This window comes from Ascaphus truei, chromosome 6 (genome assembly GCF_040206685.1).
Source record: "Ascaphus truei isolate aAscTru1 chromosome 6, aAscTru1.hap1, whole genome shotgun sequence".
NCBI lineage: Eukaryota > Metazoa > Chordata > Amphibia > Anura > Ascaphidae > Ascaphus > Ascaphus truei.
The window spans coordinates 108,037,223-108,053,110 of record NC_134488.1 but is presented as its reverse complement, the minus strand read 5'-3'; the positions used below and the strand labels follow the sequence as shown (position 1 = coordinate 108,053,110).

The 15,888-nt window shown below is 40.2% G+C and overlaps 1 protein-coding gene across 1 annotated transcript in view; it reads right to left on the bottom strand.

The window, feature by feature from the left end:
- Positions 1–15,888, bottom strand: part of TSKS (testis specific serine kinase substrate) — a 76,610-nt gene that overhangs the window by 4,471 nt on the left and 56,251 nt on the right. The window contains exons 5-11 of the mRNA XM_075605686.1: positions 14,852–14,935; positions 13,441–13,524; positions 10,778–11,109; positions 9,044–9,238; positions 1,608–1,748; positions 658–790; positions 43–167 (exon numbers count right to left, since the gene is read on the bottom strand). Of these exons, the coding sequence (XP_075461801.1) occupies positions 43–167; positions 658–790; positions 1,608–1,748; positions 9,044–9,238; positions 10,778–11,109; positions 13,441–13,524; positions 14,852–14,935 (1,094 nt within the window). The remainder of the gene's footprint in view (positions 1–42; positions 168–657; positions 791–1,607; positions 1,749–9,043; positions 9,239–10,777; positions 11,110–13,440; positions 13,525–14,851; positions 14,936–15,888) is intronic.

Sequence of the window (15,888 nt, the reverse complement as noted above, 5' to 3'; positions counted from 1 at the left end):
AAATCACTAAGAAGTGGACATGTTTCCATGCCAGACACTCACTCAGTTTTTATCCGGTCTCTCAAAAGCATATTTTGCAATCTTGTAGCATCATCCTGCACCAGCCGCAGATCAGAACACAGAACCACTGCTTGCATGCGTTTCTCTGCCATCTGCCCTTCCAATTCCTTAGCAGGGAGAGAGAGAGGAAAGTAATGAAGAAACCAACAAAGCTTATCCCACGTGTAATGACATTTTATATGAATGGTTGCGTTAGTAAAACTGGAGCTGCAGCAGAGGGCTACAACCAGTGGTGAACTAACAGCTACAGGATGAGCAGCCTTTATTTCCAGATGTTAGGGCAGTTACACGTTCCACTTACTGTATTACTATATATCCATCTATGCAACGTGTGAGACCAAGAGAAGAAAGCCAAAGTACAATGACTTAAAGCTGATAGGAGAAGGCTGACAAAACAAAATAAAATGATTATATTGCGGAAAACATGGTGAGCAATGTGAGTGTCTTTGTTTATTTAAGTGATTGTAAAGCTGCAGTGTATGTGCAAAGAAAGCAGAGCACGAATGTGACCCACGAGTGTATGAGAGTGGCTGAAACCCAAAACAGCAGAAACAGCAATTTGTGTTATTCTTTTTAACCAGGTCTCCACCAGCTTACCAGTATTTTCTTCTGCATACTCTGACAATTGGTACATGTGTTATGCTGGTTGCAGCTTTTCATCTCCTCCAGCAGGGGGCTCAATGCCTGATCTATCACTTGTTTAATGGTGCTGATGTTAAAAGAACTGGTTCTGAAAGTGAAAGGGATAATTGATTTATAGGAACAGTTTTTTTTTTTTAACTAACCTATCAGTGTAATTGGCTTTCTTAGAAATAAGTAAGACTTATTTTAAGGGGGATTGAATATTTCAATCTTGTTCTGGTCATCTGCCAGCCCATTATCTGTGTGACTATTGATGGCGCCATAATTACTTGGTAAACAAAAGAACAAAGCGAAGCCAGCAGTGTTAATGTTAAATATGTATTTTAGTGATGAGAGAATTTGCCAAACACCACACCATTACTTTTACAAACTATTGCAAAATACTTGTGCAATTTGTATAAAAAAAAAAATTTAAAAAAAAGTTAAGGTGTCAATGAGCTAAAAAAAAAACAATGTTTGACTTCTAATGTCACTTTTGCCCTCGGCTGGAACGACTCCCCCTTTAAGTGACGTGTTTATTTGTTCTTCATTTGGTTTTAAAACAAAGTCTCTCAACATTAATGGGCATTTGGTAATAATTGTAACGTGTACAACTATATGTGTATAAGGTAACTACATACACAAATTTCCCTGTTACTAAAAAAACAAATTTCCCTGTTACTAAAATATATATATATATATATATATATATATTTATATCTACATTTATATATATAATTTGTTTTCTAGGCAACACATATGAACTAGTCAATTTTATTTCCCTCTTTCGCATAAAATACCACCCTTCACACCTCTCTCATTCTCCTTATGTGTTCTTATAATCCTAATTCAAATTCTATTTGGGTATGTTTAAACCCTCTATGAATCCATGGGGCACCTGTGTGCACCAGCTTTGTTTGTGTTACCTGGGTGCGGAGATCTCTGTTGTGTCTTGGATCCTCATTATGGTCAGGTGTCTGGACACCTCCTCCAATAATGGCTTCATTTGCCAAAAGGCGTCCAACTCGCTCCGGGTCTGTCCATAGCTGGAAGAGATTCTCTTAACGCTGGAAGAAAATACAAAGAGAAAAAAAATACACAGCTGTTGTAATCACTTTCAAAATGTAATCCGTCAGATCATAATTTAACATTTAGAGTATTATAACATGACTCTCAGACTGGGCTCCCTAGTAGAGTTGGGTGATTTTTCTTTTTGGATTTGGATCCGGTTCCTTTGGTCCGTAGGTTTCTGCAGATCAGTCTCAAAAAGGCAAATCCCTAGTGGATTTGGATTGATCTGCACGGCTTCAGTGCCCAATCCGCAGACAGATTTTGGTGGTGGGGGAGGGGGGGGGGGGTGGATTTGGTCTAAAAACGGATTTGAACCGGTTCGTCCGTCTCTAGTCCCCAGACAGCGGGTGGTACACAAAATGATGTCTTTCAGATAACCGGTCCAGTATTGTGTTTTAGATATATTGTTCATATAAATAAATATATTGGTGAGCAGAGCTTAGTCAAAGTTTGGTGGTTTAATACTGGTTAGAAACACAGAAGTGCCCAAATATAGTGCAAGGAATTTATATATATATATATATATATATATATATATATATATATACACACATACACTGTATAAGTACTTTAGTATTAAGTGATACCTTTTCTTTTTGGACTAACAATTGATATAATAAGACAAGCTTTTGAGAGTTTTCCTCTCTTTCTCGGGTTGGCAATGAAAACGCTTGAAAGCTTGTCTTATATACATTGTTAGTCCAAATAAAATAGGTATCACCTAATACTGAAGTACTCATTTATTCTGCACTATTGCAACTGGATTAACACAGCTATTTCCATTAAAAAAAAAAAAAAAAAAATATATATATATATATATATATATATATACTGCACCGACACACTTTATTCGAGCAAATACCCGGTATGTACCTGGCAGATACCTGGAATGCGCCGCTCCTCACCTCTGACAAGCCCCGTTGCATTTGCCTTCCCAGCCTGGGTTCATGCCTGGCTGATGGGCGGCTGATCTGTTAAATGATAATGATTAGGATTTAATAGGCTGCAATGCTTCGCGTGTCTACCAGATGGCATAAATTCATGAATTGTAATGCAGTATATATATATGTACTGTGCAGTATTGCTGCCAACGGGAATAAAATGCTTCAATCCCTGCCGGAAAATGACTCAATGCACTCGGGCAGAAAACAGTCACAAACCTCAATACACCCGGGTATACCCGAATTCGTGGGACTAGCCGAGCTCGAATAAAGTGTGTCGCCAGTGTATATATATATATATGTATATATATTTCCCACACTTATTGCTGCACTAAAGATTAATCATTAGGGCATTTCTGGGGGCGGAACCAGTTTTACCTGCAGTGTAGCTCACACACAGCGCATATAGTGCTTCTAAATGTTAGCCCGTAGGCACCTCACACATCCCATGCTATTGAGCAGCATTGTTTTTCCTCTTTTCTCTATGCAGTGGAGGAAATACAAAGGACACCGTATAACATTGTGCACGAAAACATGTAGGAGGGTTTTTTGTACCTCCATTCCTCCTTTCATGGACCAATAAAGTTTATTTTTTAGTTGTTTCTGACCCACTCTCTTCTTGCTGTGCGCCTTTACCTCTATGGATGCTTATTTGGTAGTGTAGGAACCTGCTGAAAGGGTCTAGCGTTACATGGTTGCCGCTCAACATGTATTGGCCAAAATATGTAACTAAGTGACCCATACGTATGAGAAGAAAACACATATAGAAGCAAACTAAATTATTTGCCATATTTGACGTGTTTTGGGGCTTCTTTGATTACTATTTTATAATTTACATCACTTTCCCAAGTTGGGATAATTAAATATACAATACTGTGGGACTGTGTTATTAGCTAAGATTGTGTACATCTAATTTCGAAAAAAGTGCATCACGTATAAAGACTTCATTGCCATGATATAGTGAGCCATTTAAAGTGAGCTTTTAAGTGACAAGTTATAGTTAGACTATAGTTTGACTAGAGGTGACTGGTGACTGCATCTTTCTGCAAACTCTTTTACTCAAGACAACAAACGGTTAGCTATTCAGATCACACTATGATCCCATTCTTGCTAACCTGCATATTTCAACCCCCCACCCCTTTACAACTTATTTCACTGCAGCCTCTCCCAAAACTGACAGACACACCCCTGCTGTTTAGTCTGCACACACTCACTTTGTTCACAACAGCTCCATGCAGCACTGCCTATCTCTGGCATAATGAACCTGCTATGTATCTTAACTTTTTTCTTTCTCCTGGCCTCATGGAGATGTTACTCCCTCTATCCACTACAAACTCCTCCATCCTGGCCCACACCCAACATCACCATATACCCTGGACTACTCAAAAGCCTTGCACTATCTACTGAATGTTGGTGGAGAACTCTAAAAAGCAGCGCACCAACCACTGCTCACTCTAATGGCAAACACCACAAATTTACAACTTCCAAACAACTACCCAAATTCCTACTCGTACTGTTACTCTCTTTAGCAGGTGATATTGAACCTAACCCAAGTCCTCCCATTTCAGCTCTGTCCCATGCCCCTGAGAATTCCACCTTTAAATTCCAAAAAGGGCTATCTGTCGCCCATATAAACATCCGGAGCCTGCTGCCCAAACTGGACGAACTAAGGGCATGGGGCCTTATGCAAAACCCAAAGCCATCGTTCTCACAGAAACATGGCTAACCCATAAAACATACTGGACACCTAACAAGCTCCTATTGAATCGCCAAAATAACCACAACATATATATAAGCATATGAGTGTCACAGAGGAGTGCTACTGAGCATGGCAATATATATTTAAAACCAGAGACAGAACATAAAACACAGACAGAGCTCAGTGCACATCCATTGAAACCCATACACGGTACAGTGCCTAAATATATATGTATAAATATCTATTAAATAAAATGGTCTTTTAGTTTAACATTTTTGGCCAAAATTGTTGTAAGCCCCTGAGCCACTGCACGGCAGACCACATTCTTCAGGGGTCCCTAACACTAATATAAATTCTTAATAACCTGTATAATACTAGGAAGAATGATTTATAATAAATCTGTCAATATTAGTTGCAAAGTTCTAAGTCTGATTGAAGCTTTTAATAACCTGTACATTACCAGGAAAAGCACTCTGTATTAGATTTGTCACAACCATACTGCAAGCAAGCAAGTTCCCCTGAGTGGGAGATGCTATGCAGTGAGCTTTTAACCATTTAAATGTGGGAGGGGGTAAGCTTCAATTAGGTAGGAGGTTGCCACCCTCCAATCAGAAGACTAGCTGAACAAGAATTGTAAAACATACTGGACACCTAACAAGCTCCTATTGAACCCCCAAAATAACCACAACATATATATAAGCATATGAGTGTCACAGAGGAGTGCTACTGAGCATGGCAATATATATTTAAAACCAGAGACAGAACATAAAACACAGACAGAGCTCAGTGCACATCCATTGAAACCCATACACGATACAGTGCCTAAATATATATGTATAAGTATCTATTAAATAAAATGGACCATTTTATTTATACATATATATTTAGGCACTGTACCGTGTATGGGTTTCAATGGATGTGCACTGAGCTCTGTCTGTGTTTTATGTTCTGTCTCTGGTTCTAACCCATAAAACCCCTGATGCAAATATCGCCATTCAGGGATACTCCATTTTTAGGAGAGATAGGTCAAGGAGAGGAGGAGGGGTGTTATTTTATATTGCAGACACCTTACAATTTACACTGTTAAATTGCCCCCCAAGCAAACCCTCTTTTGAAATTATAGTTGGCAAAATCTGCCTCCCCTTTTCTAAGCCTAGCTTGCTTGCTGGCATCTACCGCCCCCCTAAAGCCCCTCTACAATCCCTGACTGATATCACCCAGTTTCTTGGCTCCATTTCCTCTCTGAATGAGAAGAGTGAGCTGCTAGTTCTTGAAGATTTCAACTTCAATTGGCTTGACCCTAAAAACCACAAAATCCAGATAAAACTCAAGTCACTTAACCTATCACAACTCATTTCCCAACCCACACGGATAAACCTGAAATCGCATAACCATTCCTTGCTAGACTGGATTCTCGCCTCAAACCCCAGCAGAATCCAATCCTCTGGCATCCTTCCTGACATTTTCAGTGACCATGCAATAGTGTACTGTGTAAGGAAAATTAAATCGCCCCAATCAAGCCCTAAAGTTCTCCTCACTAGAACATTTAAAAACTTTAACCCACAACAGTTTCTGGATGACCTTACCAACTGGCCATGGCACAGAATCGATTTAATTCCCGACCCTGATTCTGCGCTCGACTATTTCCAATCCGAGTTCTTAAAACTCTGCGATACCCATGCTCCACTACGCAAAATAAGGGTACGGGGGGCCCACCTTCCATGGGTTACAACTGATCTTATTGCACTCTACCAGCTCAGGGATGCCTTGTGGAAAAGCTACAAAGTAACTGGCACTACCAAGGATCTCAATCACTACAGATGCCTGCGGAACATGTGCACAAGGCAAACAAGGCATGCAAAAGCACAATATTACTCTGACAAACTCCTCCAGAATACATCAAACCCAGCTAACTTCTGGAAGGTTATCAACAATATATTCCAGCCTCCTAACCATCAACAACCAAGTAATATCACTAAGGGGGATATTACTCTGACAAATCCCACTGATATTGCAAATGCATTCAATGATTACTTTGTGGGGTGTGCCACTAACTTATTAGCGAAACGCAGCCCAAACCACAAACCTGAATCTCATCCTGGGAGTACCCCTATAGTCCCACCCCCTCCCAACACTGCCCACAATTTTCAATTTGGCCCAGTATCTGAAGAGGGGATTATACAAGTGCTCCCCAAACTAAAACTAAGCAGCCAATGTGGACCTGACTTACTACAATCTAGGTTCCTACGACTTGGTGCCCCAGCCATTGCCAAACCAATTGCGTCCATAGTCAACTCTATCCTGTCTGCAGACCATATCCTTAAGACCTGGAAAACTGCCAGAGTTGTCCCAATCTTCAAAAGTGGGGACAAAAACACTGTCTCAAACTACAGGCCAATCTCACTTCTCCCAATTCTATCCAAAGTCATGGAAAAATGTGTCTACTCCCAATTAAGTGATTTCTATACCAAGACAAATTTCCCTAGCCAATTCCAATCTGGGTTTCGTCCCAAACACTCCACCGTAACTACCCTGCTAAAAGTTTGCAATGAAATCCAGTGTGGAATGGAACGGGGACAACTCACTGGTGCAGTATTCCTAGATTTTGCAAAGGCTTTTGACACAGTTGATCATGCTATCCTGCTTAACAAACTCCAGAGCTCCGGAATAGGGAAGCATGCTTTAAACTGGTTTCAGTCCTACCTATCAGGAAGATCCCAACTTGTTTCCATCTCAGGCTCTAACTCCAACCCCCTGGATATCACCTGTGGTGTCCCTCAAGGCTCTGTTCTGGGGCCCCTACTCTTCTCAGTGTTTATTAATGATCTTCCCAAAGCTTGTAAGGAAGCCTCAATACACATGTATGCAGACGACACAATCCTATATGCACACAGCCATAGCCTCTCTGACCTTCAACACATACTTCAGTCTGACTTTTTGAGACTCGAAAACTGGATTTCCCAAAACAAACTGTTTTTAAACACTGACAAGACTGTAACAATGGTATTTGGGACCAAGACTAAATTCTTAAAGCTTCCAGTGACTGAGCTCCTGATTAGAACCAACGCTAACACCACCCTAACCCCTGACACTAGTTTTAAATACCTGGGCTTATGGTTTGACTCCCACTTAACATTCGTGATGCAAATTGATACCCTGACAACCAAGACCTATGCCAAACTAGGGGTACTTTACAGGAACAAATCCTCCCTAAGTCTCCTGGTCAGAAAGCGTATCGCACAGCAGATGCTAATGCCAATTATTGACTATGGAGACATAGTATATGGCTCGGCACCTCAAACCCACCTTGGCAAACTTGACACCCTCTACAATTCAATTTGTCGTTTTGTTCTCCAATGCAACTACAACACACATCACTGCGAAATGCTCAAAGAACTAGATTGGTCATCACTAGAGTCTAGGCGCAAAGTTCACCTTTCCTGTCTTGCCTTTAAATTCTTCATGGGCATGCTACCCAGCTATCTGAACAAGCTCCTCACCCTTACCACTTGCAGCACTATTCACCTGAGATCAGACTCCAAAAGACTGTTCATGGTCCCAAGGCTCAACAAAGTATCCGGACGTTCCTCCTTCTCCTACTGTTGGAAATAAGGCATCCCTCATATTGCATAACTGATGTATACTATTTTAATTAAAACCAAATTGTTTTTTTTTTTCTATTTAGAACTAGTCTGAGTAAATATCAATTATTAGTATTATATTGATAATAGAATACATTTTGTAACCTATCCTATACAATGCTTAAAGGAATTTTTGAAGTGTTGCATGGCAACCTAATTGAGTTTTTTTACGATGTACGCCGAGTCGAATTTGGCGGGTGATTTTTTACGCACTTTTAAAACTGTTTTGTGAGACACAGAAATATCCTATGTGTGAGAGATTGTAAACGCTATTTACATCTGTACTCCAGGCACAAACATTTTTATGCGAAAACAAACGAAAATTCACGCAGTTGAAATAGAGTTTGACGTGCGCCTCAAAAACAGCCTGCGATGCTTAGTACAAACATCCAAAATAGTGTTAGTGCTAAATGAGGGTTAGTATGTATCTATCAACCCCAAAATGTATTTGTAGCAGCAGGATATTCTATTATATTGCTTAACAAAAGGTATTCTTTTCACAGTATGGCTATCTCATAAATAATATGACACTAATAATTTATATTTAGTATTACTAGTTATAAATATTTCTGTTTATTTAAAATTGTACCAATCGGGTATTAAACATAAGGGATGCATCGAAAAATCATTTCAAACAAGTGTGTGTGTGCGCGCATGCGCTCACACAGTGTCCACACTAAAAGAGACACGGACATTATGTAAGTAAACGCACTGCGCCTCTCTTACGGTGAACACCCTGTATATACTGTGTATGACGCACATTTTTAGAAGGTTTGTATTACTTTTTAGCACTTAGATGTTTAACGCAACACAAATTATAAAACAAAAATTGTACATAGGCCTATTTGAACCCACAACATCCTGGAGAAGTGTATATTTGTTGTAGGTTATTACCAGTAGCTGAGCGGCAGTGAGGGAGTTTGCATGGTAATACACGGAGGGCTAGTTTTAGCAGAGAAGATTCTATTTCACTTCTATAATTGACATGAAAGATAGATAACACGAGTTACAGGGAATAGATTCCGTCCATGTTGGCTTGCAGCTCCTGGATATTTTCCATCATATGTCTTTGCTCCTTCTGAGTGCGCTCCCACTGGGACAGAAATGAGTCAAAGCGGGTACTCGTGTGGAAGACCGTCATGTGTTCATTCTTATGGGACATAATCTCTTGTTCATATTTGGCATGAAGTTGGACTATGCTGTCCCTGCAAAGATAAGCAGTATTTACGTACACATGTAAAAACAATCCTTTATTCTTACATATGATAAGAAGTTACATAGTAGATAAGGTTGAAAAAAGACGTATGTCCATAAAGTTCAACCTATGCTAAATTTAGACAACAGATACTTTATCCTATATCTATACTTACTTATTGATCCAGGGGAAGGCAAACAAAAAAAACCATTAAGGGAAAAGTAAATTCCTTCCTGACTCCAAGAATTGGCTATTGGATTAATCCCTGGATCAACATCCTTCCCATATATACTTATTTGGTATATCCCTGTATACCTTTCCTATCTAAAAAGATATCCAACTTTTTTTGAAATCTATTGTATCTGCCATCACAGTCTCCATGGGTAATTAATTCCACATTTTTAACTGTCCTTACTGTAAAGAACCCTTTCCTTTGTTGCTGGTGAAATCTCATTTCCTCCAACCTTAAGGGATGGCCCCGAGTCCTTTGTACTGCCCGTGGGATGAATAGTTCTTTTGAAAGCTCCTTGTACTGTCCCCGAATATATTTGTATATACAGTAGAGGCAACTCTTATTCGAACAAAAACCAGTGGCAATTCCCCAAAAAACCCAGGAAACACCCAGGTACATTCTGAATACAAGCCTTAAACTTTCCTTAAACTAGCCCCAGCATTTCTGCATTGATTAATGGCCTATCAGATTAACAGTGGGGGTCCCTGGCAGTCCCATTCAAACTGAATTGGACTGCCAGGGATCCCTGCTGTGTTAATCCTATGGGTCGTTAGTCAATGCAGAAATGCCTTAAACGTGCCTCAAACTAGCCCAGAACATACCCAGCACATACCCAGCACATACCCAGAATGTAACCCGGCTAGTTTACGGCAAATGTTAGAATAAACGTTGCCTCTACTGTAGTTGTCATATCCCCTCTTTGACGCCTCTTTTCTAATGTAAATAAATCTTATTTAGCTAGCCTCTCCTCATAAGTTAGATTGTCCATCCCCATTATTAATTTGGTGGCTCTTCTCTGCACTCTCTCTAGTTCCATAATGTCTTTTCTTAGGAGTGGTGCCCAAAATTGTACTCCATATTCAAGGTGTGGTCTTACAAATGCTTTGTAAAGGGGCATAATAATGTTTACTTCCCTTCCACCCATTGCCCGTTTAGTGCAAGATAAGATTGTATCGCTGATCGTAGTGAAATAATATCATGATGGCAAATTAGCGCCACAAAGCCCGCCTACTCTGCCCATTGGCTCATACATAGTGTAAACCTGTGAAAAACTTCATCCAAATCCAAAGAGATCTCGAGCGTGCCAGATGCAATCTTGTTTTTCATTCAATTACTAAAATACATGTGGTCAATGGATTCACACCCACGCCCCCATGAGAGACTCTGCTGCCATCTTCACCTCTGATTTACCCCATTGTTCTCAGGGAGGGCAGCATCATATTCAACTATAGGCTCCTCTGGCAGGAAAAAGGTTAAGAACTGTGTGACATTCCTATGTAAAATTTGTACCAACTGGGTTCCCTAAACATACTGTACCTTATTTCAGCCAGAGCAGCTAGTATCTCCTTCATTTGCTGTGTCCCCAGGACAGCAACCTCTTTACCACTTCTTAACTTCTGAGCATCCATTTCCATGGTAAGCTGCAGCCCTCTAATAGAAATGAGAAGTGTGGCTATGTCCTTGTTTAAGTCTGACTGTTGAGTGGTCTCAGTTCTGGCACCAGCTCCTTGCAAACCTGCTTGACCAAGTGAAGCCTCGGCAGAGTGCTTGGCTATGCTAGCTGTGACTCGCTGTTCCAGGTCCTGCAGCTGCTTCTCCCTCTTCCCAAAGTGCTCTTGTACTTCCCGATACAAGTAATGTAATTTCTCCTGGAGAAAGTGACAGCATGTTTAGGCACATACAGTGATATCCCCATGTGCCCTGCTTAGCTTTTACTAAGCGTGTTACAGGCAAAGTCCTCCCCTCACAACATTTACATTTCTACATAGAGCACTTCCACGTTTCTGATGCTGAGTGCTCTCCTATAAGCAATCTCAGATTGTGTACTATTGAGAACCCCTATCAATGAAGAAAGAAAACAAATAATAAGTGACCGAGAATGAAGCAAGAAATGAGTTACAATATAAAATGACTGGAATTAAAAGCAGTTGAAATGTACAATTAATGTAGAACAATAAATTAATGGAAGTTGGTGAAAGACAAACAAATTTAAAAAGTATTTGAATGTTCCCTTTTGTATGATTATTTTGCTCTAAATTTGACAGGAAGATTGCTGTCAATCACAGAGTATTCTAGGTACAGATTAAATTTCTCAAGCGCCTCCTAATTCCTTTAGTTTGGAATACCCCCATTACACTATTCCCTAGGGCAGGGGGGCGGGACACAACTCTAGTCCTCAAAGGCCACCAACAGGCCAGGTGTTAATGATATCCCTGCTTCAGCACAGGTGGCTCATTCAGTGGCTTAGTTGCAGACTACCTGTGCTGAAGCAGGAATTTCCATAAAACCTGTCCTGTTGGTGGCCCTTGAGGGCTGGAGTTGGCCACTCCTGCCCTACATCCTTCATTTCAGTGTGCAAAGACTGCACTGAAACATACGAGCATATGTTTTCATGTATTACTGAAATTATTATGCTCCTGCTGATATATTTTTACATTGAGAGGGGGGTTTGCAAGGAAGGAGACGTAACCACTGTGCTTATTAGATCGGCATCAGATACACAAAACTCACGTTTCATATATACAGTATGACTTTGATGCAGATCAATGCATATGGATATGTTCACACTACATAATGACCAAACGGCATTTCTAGATACACTTAACCAGCTATGCAGACATTTAATAGAGACACTGTTACTTAAAGCAACATACATCCAAAGCAAGCAAAATCAACCATAAAAAAGTGTGTTGCGTCTTGCAGAATATCCCACTGTACAGGAACATTAATGGTTTGTGTTACTCTATTGAAGAAATGCAGTGGGAGTTAAATTATATGATTGTTACATATGGTCTTTAATTAACAATAAACTCTTAACATTCAGCTCCTGTAAACCTCTGTCAGAATTCTGCCGCGGTTTGTCATTGCGAATATAATTTCCCTCTGCAGCCACCTGAAAGGTGAAACATTTTTTGTACCCTAAGTTGAGTACCAGGGTTACTGTCATTGTTTTATTCATTTTTCTATGTACGCAGAGTCGTTCCTGCCAGACAATAACCCCCTCACTGCCAGGCGCACACATTGCTGGTGTGTGAGAGATGTATTTCGCTTGGTACTTTTAACAGACGTTACACAGGATGATCATATTCATTGATGCTGCATTTTTAGAGGAGCAATCCGACCTAACTAACCTCCCTTTCTTGGAGCTGGGGGTCCTCCAGAGACGAAACGCACTATTTCCAGCTCTGGGGACCCGTTGGTTTCCGAGATACTAGTGAAGTTACCAGTATTGCTTCCTGGTTTTTAAAGGGGATTTAAATGGCCATCCAATAGGAAGCCACAACCGATGTTACAACTTCTTATTAGCAGCCATTTTCTTTTCCCTGCGGAATATTTAAACCCAGTAACTTCACCTCCAGGGCTGAACCCAGGGCTCCCAGAGCTGAAAATAAATATAGGCGTTTGGCTCAGGGGATCACCGGTTCCCATCCTGTAAAAAGAAAAAAATGGCAAAAATGAGTAGGAGGAACGCCTCTTAACTGATGCATAAAAAGTGGAGAAAAATGTCAAGTAAAAAAAAAAATGTAAAGTAACTCCTCCTTTCTCTTATTTCTTATTATAACTCTCCCATAATTGCTCTAATAAACCAAAACACCCATTCTGAAGGTTTCAGAGATATCCACCTGTATGGGCAATTTATAGAGTCGCTAGGGATTCTATTTGGGCCGTGAGACACAGGCACGTACTGGTACTTTGTGAAGTTTAAATTAAGATGAGCACAGGAAAACGTCAGGCTTTTCTAAGAGTTCCTACTGCCCACCAGGAGACAGAAATCACATCAAACATGAGCCACAGTTCTATTTGATGATTAGGTTGTCTAAAGCGCTGTTTGGTCTCCAAGAGGATTTCAGGCAGATGAGGCAGAAGAACATTACATGTGCTCCTTAAGGGATGGAGTTATTTATAATTTTCATGCATTAATAACGCACACTATGACACGGACACTGTGTGTATCCCCACAGCAGTGCTTTTCTCTTTACCTCTAGAGTAATATAATTCTGCTTCATAGCGTTGGTTTTGATCTCTGCTTCTTCCACAGATGTGTTAACTTTCCTGCAGCTCTCCTGCACACAAAGAATCAGAATGAAGAAGAATCTGGTAGCGCTGATACAGACGCTGCACTCATTTTATTTATTCAATCTAACAAACAGCTAGAGGTGGCCAACTCCAGTTCTCAAGGGCCACCAACGGATCAGGTATTAGAGAGATCCCTGCTTCAGTACAGGTGAATCAATCAGTGGCTCAGTCGAAGACTGAAGCAGGGATATTCCTGGCCTGTTGGTGGGGATATTCCTAATTCCTGGCCTGTTGGTGGGGATATTCCTAATTCCTGGCCTGTTGGTGGGGATATTCCTAATTCCTGGCCTGTTGGTGGGGATATTCCTAATACCTAGCCTGTTGGTGGGGATATTCCTAATTCCTGGCCTGTTGGTGGGGATATTCCTAATACCTAGCCTGTTGGTGGGGATATTCCTAATACCTAGCCTGTTGGTGGGGATATTCCTAATTCCTGGCCTGTTGGTGGGCATATTCCGGATACCTGGCCTATTGGCTGTTGGTGGTCCGGAGGTGGCCACCCCTTCAGCTACAGGCTGCTCCATTCACCTTTTCACGTCAACTACAATACGCCTATTTACCAATAGGTAATTCTACTTTTTTTTTAAGTTATTTTTTTTGTAGCATTTATTATTATCAATTATAAAGCACCAACATGTATAATGGGAGTGAAATACAATATTAGGCATAACAAATAGCATTTCTGTACGCACAACAGCACCAGGTTCCTGCTCCAATGATTTAAGAATCTAAGAGGCGGTATTTAATACAAGTCAGTCATTCCCTAAAGTTGACAGGCACATTTTTTTGCCAGTGAAAATAAGCCGTTTTTCACTTTTATAGGAGAAAAAAAAGTGACAAAAAAGTTGTTAAAAGGTGAGGAAAAAAAAGGTCATAATGAATTTAGAAGATTTGCCGCTAAGGCTAATTAAAAAAAAAATTCTCATGAAAAATTGGAAAATTTTCAGTTTAAAAGTTTGAACTTTCCGTGATGGTTGCGAGAGAAAAAAAAAAAGGTCCGGACTGAATTTCGGTAACTTCGCCCATCTGTGTGAATTTCCATATTTCTCATAAACACCAGAGGATGTTTCATTTTGAGATGAAAAAAGGGAAAGAAAAGGCAATTTGTGTAACTTTTTGTTGGGCCGACTAAGTACAACTAATGCAATAAATTATCAAAGGAGAGATTTCTGTATTTCAAGATAATGTATCTCTTTTGGGCATCCTTATTTTCACCATCTCTTTCACTTTTGAATAGGTTTTTGTTAATGTATTCACCTGTGCAAACATAACATGGATAACATAGCACAGATATGGGCATTATATGTTACTTACCTCTAACTGGTTACAATAATTCTCCAACTGCTCAGCTTCCTCATGTCTCAGCTCCAGGTTCTCACACAGTGCTGAACACTCATTCTGTAACCGCAAGCACAAGATCAGGGACATGAGGGAAGGTTGCAAACACTGCCACTAACAGCACAGTTTTGGGCCACAGATGGATATTTAGCTGTTAGATCTTGAAACACAGGTAAGGAGAAGAGATGGAAATGATTTGGGCTTTTCTCACAGGGATATAGTTAAAAAGAAAAGTGGTTCACAAGAAAAGATGAATTTGAGCTGCACACGATTATGTTTTGTAAATAATAACATAAGGATATTCACAGCAAAAAAAACTATAGTAGTATAGCCTGGATTTCGGCAGATATGTATTCTTCTGGGCCTTTCCTCTGTCAGTCCTGTTAGAACAGGCAGTGGGAAGGTTAATTCCTCCAGTTGGTCTGTTTTGCATTTCAGCTCTGAGTATGTAGCAATATTCAAGCTGCAGTTCAGTCTTTTTTTTTTTAATTAATTTTTTTACTTCAATAGTTTCATGTGTGCAATCTCTAATTACCTAAAGAACTGTATAGCTGCAGGTCAATTCGTTCTCCATGTATTGATAGGTCGAAATTTGGTGACATAATTAGTGAAGGGATCTGTTTATATTCTGCTTGTCTGTCAGTGGAAGCTCATGAATATTCATGAGCACTCCTGCACTGACAAGTGCTAGAGGGAGGGCAGGGCTGACAAAGGGGTGTGCCAGGGCTTGTGACAGGTCATGAAGGGGCAGTGCCTTAGCAAATGGCTGTTAAAATAGAATACAAGAAAATTGGTCTTTCAAAGTTGTTTTTTTTAAAACAGAAAATGCTAAAAGTATTTTTTCTTACTACAGAACTGATTTATTAAAAAAAAACACATGCAGGATATTGACTGAACTGCAGCTTTCAGGGGCAGACCTAAGCAACGGGTTGGAACACCCCCTAATGTGTGTGTGAACCAATCGGTATCCAGCTTTGAGTTGTAATGATTCAAAGCTAGAGACACTCCCTGAG